The sequence below is a fragment of the Urtica dioica genome, chromosome 5 (genome assembly GCF_054948205.1).
Source record: "Urtica dioica subsp. dioica isolate 48M chromosome 5, U.dioica_male_clone48M_v1_H2, whole genome shotgun sequence".
In the NCBI taxonomy this organism is placed as follows: Eukaryota; Viridiplantae; Streptophyta; class Magnoliopsida; order Rosales; family Urticaceae; genus Urtica; species Urtica dioica.
Genome location: NC_142760.1, coordinates 36,316,285 through 36,325,646, shown reverse-complemented (window position 1 = coordinate 36,325,646; position 9,362 = coordinate 36,316,285). Strand labels below are relative to the sequence as shown.

At 45.2% G+C, this 9,362-nt stretch overlaps 1 protein-coding gene across 1 annotated transcript; it reads right to left on the bottom strand.

Annotated features, from left to right (window-relative positions):
• Positions 1 to 266: 266 nt before the first annotated feature.
• LOC149398169 (uncharacterized) lies at positions 267 to 2,596 on the bottom strand. The gene is made up of 3 exons (XM_089614491.1): positions 1,420 to 2,596; positions 325 to 1,316; positions 267 to 272 (listed from the first exon to the last, which is right to left on the bottom strand). The coding sequence occupies exons 1-3, from the start codon at positions 2,594 to 2,596 to the stop codon at positions 267 to 269; spliced, it is 2,175 nt and encodes a 724-aa protein (XP_089470617.1).
• Between the last annotated feature and the right edge of the window lie 6,766 nt (positions 2,597 to 9,362).

Sequence of the window (9,362 nt, the reverse complement as noted above, 5' to 3'; positions counted from 1 at the left end):
GGAAAGAGTCCATCCTATTGCGGGCATATGACTTCGCAACACTCGCAACAACTTTTCTTCTTCCTCGGCGTTGAGTTGTGCGGAGATGATGACCGGCAGTGTCTTCTTTTCACCTAGGAATGCATAGCGGAGATGACCGGGCAATTCCTTGAGCTCGATCTCCGGTGGCTCCTCCACCGATGGTTTGGCTCGTCTATTGCTTTCTCCGAGCTCCTCAAAATATCTTCTAGTATTTGCCTCGAAGCCATTCATGTGATTTGCATATTCTAGGGCTGCGCATGTGACAAACGCATTAGTGAAATCAGAGTTGTTTAAGAGACATACCTCGAGGGGCTCCTCCGAGCGAAAGGAGTGGTCGTGGACAGCTGCCTCGCACACGTCTACCCGGAATATGTCATCACTTGCTTTTGGGTACTTCATGGCTTTGAAGACGTTGAAAGTGACCTCTTCGTCATTCACCCTCAGTTTCAGCTCGCCTTTCCGCACGTCGATTAGGGCTCCTCCGGTGGCTAGGAACGGTCTTCCCAGGATGATGGGAATGTCGCGGTCTTCCTCCATGTCAAGTACCACGAAGTCGGCGGGGAAGATGAACTTGTCGACCTTCACGAGTATGTCCTCGATGATGCCTCGGGGATGCTTGATCGACCTGTCCGCCATTTGAAGTGTCACCCGCGTGGGCTTCACTTCGCCGATTCCTAGCCGTCGAAAAATGAAGTAGGGCATGAGATTGATGCTTGCCCCCAAGTCGCAGAGTGCCTTGTCGAAGGAGAACTCGCCAATTGCACATGGAACGGTGAAGCTTCCCGGATCTTTAAGCTTCGGTGGGAGCTTTCGTTGAATTATAGCACTACACTCCTCCGAGAGTGTAATGGTGCTACAATCTTCGATCTTGCGCTTGTGCGTGACGATGTCCTTTACGAATTTCGCGTATGCGGGCATCTGCTCAATGACATCGGCGAAGGCGATGTTGATGCGAAGTTGCTTGAAGAGCTCCATGAACTTGCTATATTGCTTGTCGAGCTTCGCATTCTTCAGTCTCTGCGGGAATGGCACCGGCACCGTCTTGATTGTGGCCTCGGGATGGGGAGGCGTGGTCGTTGGAGCTGCGACCATAGAGGAAGATGGCTTGTCCTCTTCTTTCTCTTTCTCTTTCCCCTTGTCGGCGCTTTTGAGCTCGAGACCGCTTCTCAGTGTGATGGAGTTGCACTGATCTCTCGGGTTGACCTCGGTGTTGCTTGGTAGAGCGCCCTGAGGTCGTGCATGGAAGTCCCGAGCTAGCTGCCCCACCGTCGTCTCGAGGTTCCGGATTTGTGCCTCTTGATTCGTCATTCTCGTTCGAGACTCGGTGATGAAGGAGGCCAAGAGTTTCCTCTATGTTTGGCTTTGGTGCGGGCTGAACTTGTTGTGGACGATTCTGGCCTTCCACCTGTTGTTGTTGTTGGTGCGGCATCCCCGGTGGTCGGTTTTGTAGGAAGCCTTGTTGTTGTTGCGCCCTCCATGCAAAGTTGGGGTGGTTGTTCCTCGCGCCGGTGTTGTAGTTGTTGGAGTTTTGGAATGTGGGCCGGTTGTAATTCCCCACGTAGTTCGCATTCTCTGCATGGCCATCATTCGCGTGCGGGCAATCGTCGGTGAAATGACTCCCTTGACACCAGAAGCATGGCTCCCAAGTCGTTTGCGTGGAATTCACTGCAGCTTTCATCTCTTTCATCTCCCGCATCTCCTTTCGGAGGTTTGCCATCTCTAATGTCATCTGCTGCATTGTCTCCGGATCAATCGAGGTCATCGCGGCTTGAGAAGTGGCGGGGCCGGCCTTCATGATTCTTCTCTCTATCGGGCATTGATCGTTGGATCGCGCTAACTCCTCAAGGAGAGCTTGGAATTCCGATGGCGTCTTAGTTAGCACCGTGCCTCCCGCGGCGGTGTTGACTAAGGTCTTTGTCGAGGTGAGGAGTCCGTAGTAGAACGTTTGAAGTTGGACCGGCAACGAGACCCCGTGGTTTGGACATTTCCGGAGCTTCTCCTTGAAGCGTGCCCATGCTTCGTGGAGGGACTCGCCGTCCATTTGCGCGAAGCTGTGGATGGCGTTTCTTAGGCGGGCCGTCTTCTCGAACGGGAAGAACTTGGCGAGGAAGGTGTTGCACAGCCCCTCCCACGTGGTGATGGAGTCGGGAGGGAGCGAGTTGAGCCATGCTTTTGCCCGGTCACGGAGAGAAAATGGGAACAATCGGAGTCGGATGGCGTCCGCGTTGATGTTGTGGATCTGGAATGTTCCGCACAACTCGTTGAAGTTGGAGATGTGCTCGTTCGGATCTTCATTCGGGGCTCCGGAGAATTGGTTTTGCTGGATCATGTTGATCGTCCCCGTCTTGATCTCGAAACTTTGGTTCCCTCCGATGGCCGGGTTGACAATGGCCGGGCGGTACCCTTGAGTGGTGGGTAACACATAGTCGATGAGTGGTCTCTCTTCGTTGGCCATGATCTCTTCCTCAATGTCTTCCTCGTCTATGTCTTTCTTCTTTCCCTTTCGATTTCTCTTGCACGTTTTCTCGATTTCGGAATCTATCGGAAGGAGACTCGAATCACCGTCTTTTCGCATCAACCTTCAAAAGAGAAAGATAATGCAAAAACAGGTGAGACACAAAAAATAAAAGAATGTTCAAATTGAAATCTAGTTAATTGAATTGCAATTAAAAACTTGGTCCCCGGCAACGGCGCCAAAAACTTGTTGCGAGTTTTACGCGCGCAAGTGCACGTGTCGCCCAAGTAATATAGTGAATTTAAGTACGAGTGTCGATCCCACGAGGAACAAGCTTAATTAACAAACAACTCACTAGCACGAATTGAACGTAAAGTAAAGATGGAAAGATGTCACAAATTAATGACAAGTTTTAAAGCAACTAAATAACAAAATACTTAAGCAGAAGTTGTAAGCAGAAGGAGAGGCTAAGGACCAAGGCTTCACGGGTTTATTCAACGGTTTGGATACATGACTGTCACGCACAAACAATAATCACTCACTACTATTTGCTAATCATACTCACAGAATGATATTGCTAAATCTCTCTCGAGCATCTAACAACCTATGTCAAAATTAGGAAAATCTTCTCTCGATCTCAATCCCTAACAAAAACATGCATTCATAACAAGAGCATTCACACGATTCTATGACATCCTAACTATCTCTAGCCTAGGCATGCAACATAGTAATTCAAACCAAATCGCTAACAACCTAATCTTTCTCAAGCATCAAGTTGAAGTATAAAATCATGAACAAGGTAGCTAAGCTTGAACAAGCATTAAAAATGGATTTGAATTAAGCAAAGTAGTAGAGAATGAGAATTGAATTTCAATATATTAAATAATATCCATAACCAAATCCTAAACCCGCTACGCCATAGTCCTTAATGGAATTAGTTCATGGCGTAGCGAGGAAACAAAAAGAAAATAAAAGAAAAGAAAGAACGAGAAAACATACTTGAAAACTAAAATTGAAAATTAAAATAAGGGAGTTCAAGAGAAAAGAAAAGAATAAAACTGTGATTGGCGCCAAATCGATGAAGAACGGGTCTCCTCTTCCCTTCTATCTCTCCCAAGCACTAAGAAAACAATTAAAAAGTGGCAAAAGTCCTAAACAAAAGTTTGAGAAGTGTATTTATAGGCTTAGGTCGAAATTAGGGTGTTTCCTCTAATTTTCGGAGTAGACTGCGTAACAAAACTTGATCCGACGGCCCAGATCGCTCCAGAAAACGCGTTTCCTTTTTTTGGATTCGCGCACCTCGCGGCGCGCGGTACTGGGGTCGCGGCGCGAGGTCGCATTTCTCAGGAGGTCGCGTTCCGCGCTTGACGCTCGGGGATTTTCTACTCTGACGTTCTTCAACCTCGCGGCGCGCGGTCTGGAGGTGGCGGCGCGAGGTGAACAATCCCACACCTTCGCGGACCGCGCTAGACGTTCGGAGACGACTCGAGATGCGATTTCAAACCTCGCGGCGCGCGCTAGGTGGGTCGCGGCGCGAGGTCTGACGCCTTGGTGATTCCTTCTTCGTTCTAGCCTCGTTTTCGATCCCGAATGCCTCGATTCGTGCGGCTTTGCCCCAGATATCATAGAATTACCATTTTTGACCTAAAAACCTTCAAAACACACGAAAAACCTCAAAACTACCCAAGAACAAGCTCGGATTTAGTTGGGATAATAGGAGTTTTCTACGTACGACACACACCTATCAATCGCCGCGGCTGAGTACATCTCTCGCGGTGGCAGGATAATCTCGCCGCGGCGAAATACAAATCCTGCCGCGGCGAGGGACCTTCTACAACGCTTTAACAAGCGTTGTAGAAACCTCGCCGCGGCAACGTATATTCCATGCCGCGGCGAGGTCATTACGCCGCGGCTGGAATATCACCACGCCGCGGCGAGACAAGTTCTTAAAAAACACAGACTCTCGGTATAAAAATATCAAACTCTCGCCGCGGCGAGATACAAATCCTGCCGCGGCGAGGACCCTTCTACAACGCTTAAAAAAGTGTTGTAGAAACCTCGCCGAGGCAACGTATATTCCATGCCGCGGTGAGGTCATTACGCCGCGGCTGGAATATCACCTCGCCGCGGCGAGACAAGTTCTTAAAATACACAGACTCTCGGTATAAAAAAATCAAACTCTCGCCGCGGCGAAATACAAATCCTGCCGCGGCGAAGACCCTTCTACAACGCTTCGTAAAGCGTTGTAGAAACCTCGCCGCGGCGAGGTCATTACGCCGCGGCGGGAATATCAACTCGCCGCGGCGAGGATATGTTCCCAAATATGAAGGCTCTCGGTAAGTTTCTCGCCGCGGCTATGTTGTATTTGCGCCGCGGCGACACGTTTTCGCCGCAGCGAGAAGACTACGCCGCCGCGGCGAGATTCTGTTTTAAAAACGCATGCTCTCGGTAAGTTTCTCGCCGCGGCGACGTGTAAGTTTCGCTGCGGCGAAGACTTTCTACAACGCTTTGGAAAGCGTTGTAGAATTTCTCGCCGTGGCGAGGTAGAAAACACGCCGCGGCGAGAGTTATACGCCGCGGCGAAATTTCGAAGTCGCCGCGGCGAGATTAGAATAGAATCACCTCACCCTACACATTTTTACTTTCTTTCCCATTTTAAACTTGGTTTTCAACAGAAAAATTATCATTCAAATAAAAAACCATCACACATTCAGATTTCACAATTTTTAAATATTAATCAAGTCTCAAACACACATTAACTAAAACACGAGTCTTAAACATAAACAAACCATGCGAGTCTTAATTTAAATTTAAAATGAAGCTTAAACAAACCAAACGAGTCTTGAATTTAAAATTTAAAGTTGGTGTTGTTGGTTTAGTCGTCATTCGGTGGTGGTGGTGGTGGTGAGTGCGCCGGATATTGAGGAGGTGCCATATGCGGTGGCCACTGTGGTGGTGGGTTCGGATAATCGGAGTATTGAGGATATGGAGGAAATAACACCTGGTTCTCTTGGTTGATGTCCCACCGAGAGTAGAGATCGTTCAGTTGGTTGATGTGAGAGGCGTCATACTCCGCTTGTTGGTGCATGTACTGTTGCGTGTGTTGGAACCCGCCGACGAGATAGTTGGAGCATTGAGCTATGTAGTCGATGGTGGCGGGGTCGACTACCGGAGGTGCTGGTAAGAACAATCGAGGCTCGTTGACTGGTGGTCCCTCTTCCCCTTCCTTCTCCTCATCCTCCGCTTCCTCCTCTTGTGGTTCCTCCCTAATCTTGTAGCGATCGATGATGTTATTCGTAATAGGCCCCATAGGACCCTTGATCGTATCCCTTTTCGAGCGTCCTACCCCCGCATTTGTACAAAGGCCGGTAATGATCGACGGATATGGAAAACCGTGGCGTTCATTAGTATAGTCTAGACTCTTCATCCAATTGTAGATGAATCGACCGACGTTGATAGAATGACCTTTTATGATGCAGAACAACACCTGGATACGGCCCTCGTCAAGAGTGGTGAAGTGCTTGATCGGATAGAGGCGAGCGCAAACAAAGTAAATCCAAGCTTTAGCAATCCTGGTGAGTTGGTCACGCTTGAGTACCCTTTTCCCTTTTTCAAGGACCCAATCCTCTCCTGGAATGCACAGCAACCTCGCCATCTCCTCGTGGCTGCAAGTTCTCAACCATTCCCGATAGCCTTCATTCTCGAAAGGCACATCTGGGGTCCCAAGCAAATCGTTGATCGCTTCGATGCTCACATCGACCTTTTTACCTCGGACCGTCACAACATCTCCATTGTGATCCGGTAAGTTTGCGTAGAATTCGTACACGAAGTTTAAGTTCGTCTCGAACTCGGGAACGGCACAATACTTCACCCATTCATGACCAAGAATACTGTTGCGGATTGACACTCCTATCTCGGTGTTAGAGCTCACATTGAATCCCCGCTCAGGGATCACACTGCGCGACGAGATTTTGTCGTAACGATCCTCCGCGGCCTTGCTGGTGAAGATATTCGTGTTATAATCTGCTTCAGGGGACGATTGACGAGCTCGCTTACTTTTACTTTTACTAGGACCTTTGGAAGTGCTCGGAGCCGTGGCGCCTGCCGGATTTTTTGTTCGAACCATTTTTCACCTTCACAAAGCATAATCATAAAAAATTCAATCTCGACATCTACAATCAACATAACCATTTTAAATACTAACAATGTCACAACAATCACAAATTCTATATCAATTCCAACTTCATTTAAACATAACAATATCAAATTCATAAACAATTCCATTCTAACACAAATTCTAACTCAAATTCATTCTAACACAAATTCTAACTCTAATTCATTCTAACACGAATTTATCGTCGCTAATTCTTTTTTGTCGTCACTAAGTTCGCGGGAAAATAATTAGCGACGATAAATTTGTCGCTAATTATTTCTGAATTCATTTAGCGACGATAATATCGTCGCTAATAATGTTGAATTAATTTCGAATTTTAAAGAGGGAAAAATCCCTCCAATTTAATTAAGACGAAAACCTTTAGCGACGATTTTCGTCGCTAAATATTTTTTTTATTGTCGCTATACAATTAGCGACGAAATAATCGTCGCTAAATGTTTTCGAATTTTGACGAATTTTAAAGAGGGAAAAATCCCTCCCATTAAATTAAAACAAAATGATTTAGCGACGATAAAATCGTCGCTAAATATGTGAAATTTACTATTAGCGACGAAGAAATCGTCGCTAAATGCCTGGTTAACGTAAGTTCATTTAGCGACGAAATGAAATCATTTAGCGACGAAAAAATCGTCGGTAAATGTCTTTAAATACCAGATCGCGACCCAGCTTCCCCATTCGCTCCCAAACCCTAAAATTTACATTTTTCTCTTTGCTTTCTCCTCCTCCGCCGTGTACCTCGTCCGCCGTGTGCCGCCGACGCTCCTCCGTCGTGTGCCTCCCCGGTAAGTCTCTCTCTCCTCACTACTTCTCTCTCTCTCCTCACATCTCTCTCCTAAATTCTCTCTCCTGTCTGCAGCTCCTCCGCCGCTCTGTCGCCGACGCCGTCGCCGCTCCACCACCGACGCCGTCCTCGTCCTCGTCTGCCCCCGGTCCGGCAGCTCTTCCCCTCCCCGCTTCCCGCGCGCGCCAAATCTACACGGTAAGTTTTTTTTTTATAACTTTATATATATATATATATATATATATCAAATAATTGGCTGCATAAGCCACGGAAAGTGTAGCAATTTAAAATTAGCCAACCTTTCGTTAATTTCCTGTAAATAGCCATCTTGCTTACGTGGCAGCTTATAAATTGAATTAGTTTTACTTTTTTGTCCTTCAGCTATTTTAATTAGGCAATTTTTTTAAAAAAATTCGAATTAAATATTAAACCGAAAATGGAAGTTTCAAATTTGAAATTTGAATTTTGAGCAGATTTTGAAAGATATCAGCCATTAATTGTTATGTATTTGGAAATTTTTAACATTGACTTTAGTTAATTAGTTTCTATTTTCGTTGCAATTCATTAGGTAATTAATTTCGAATTAATTCTTCATTCATTGATATTTTTTTGTCTTCCATATATTCATAATTTCCAGAATTTTCGTGCTCAAAATATTTCCAGAATTTTTCAGTTTATTTACACGATTAACTGTAAATAGGCTTTGTATTTACAATGAATATACTGTAAATAAGCTTCATTTTTACATGAATATATTGTAAATAGATAGCATATTTACACGAACATACTGTAAATAGGCTATCTATTTACACGAACATACTGTATATTAAAAAAAAAAAAAAAAAAACAACATAACCAACCAAACAAAGCGCACAAACTGAAAACGAAACACCCATCCCCAAATATCAAACCCTAGAAAAAACCCCAAAATAATAAATTGAAGCAGTTGTTCCCACCGCCTCCACCTCCTCCGCGACCACCGCCACCGCTGTAGCCTCCTCCGCCATAACCGCCGCCTCAACCGCCGCCGAGCGACCTGCGCTCTGGTGTCCTCGTCCTCGGCGGCCGGGGTCTCCTCGTCCTCACGGTGCTCGGGATCGTTGCTGGCCATGGATGAATTAGGAGAAGAAACTAGAAGCGACGCGAAATGGAAGAGAAGAGCGAAAGAAAACTTAGGGTTTTACAGCGAGATCGGCGATGAGAGACAGAAACTTACAGATCGAGGACGGCGTCTTCGTCTTCCTCGCCGGTACTGACAGCGACCTCTTCGAGCTTGACGATCGGAGCGACCTGCGCTTCGGTGTCCTCGTCCTCGGCGGCCGGGTCTCCTCGTCCTCACGGTGCTCGGGATCGTTGCTGGCCATGGATGAATTCGGAGAAGAAACTAGAAGCGACGCGAAATGGAAGAGAAGAGCGAAAGAAAAAAGGCCTGGTTGATCAATGATCTTAATTAATAATCTTAATGACATTAATGGGCGGTTATATCAGAATATTTTGTATTAAATGTTTTATTTTCAGCATGTTAATGGGCGGGAACGGTTGGAAGGGTAGTCTCGGCCAATTTTTGTTGTAAATAAATCCTCCTGGCTATTTACCACTTATTTACAGAACGTTGGCTAAAAATAAATTGGCTATTTTCAGGAGGCTACTTAGCTTAATTACCCTATATATATTAGTTATAGAATGAATTAATTAGTTAATATATATATATTAGTTTATATATATATATATATATATTAGTTTATATATATATATATATATATATATATATTAACTTTATAGAACTTAATTAGTTATAAAGGTAAATGAATTAATTAGTTATATTTACATAATTTAGTATAAATATTTATATTTATAGAATGAGTTATATATTTGTTATAAATTTTATAAATATTTAAATTAGTTTTGTTTACACAAATATTTAAATTCGT

Coding starts and splice junctions, on each gene's coding strand:
- LOC149398169 (XM_089614491.1), bottom strand. CDS start 2,596: ATGCGAAAAGACGGTGATTCGAGTCTCCTTCCGATAGATTCCGAAATC. Junction 1,317..1,419: donor ACAACAACAACAGGTGGAAG/GCCAGAATCGTC, acceptor TGACGAATCAAG/AGGCACAAATCCGGAACCTC.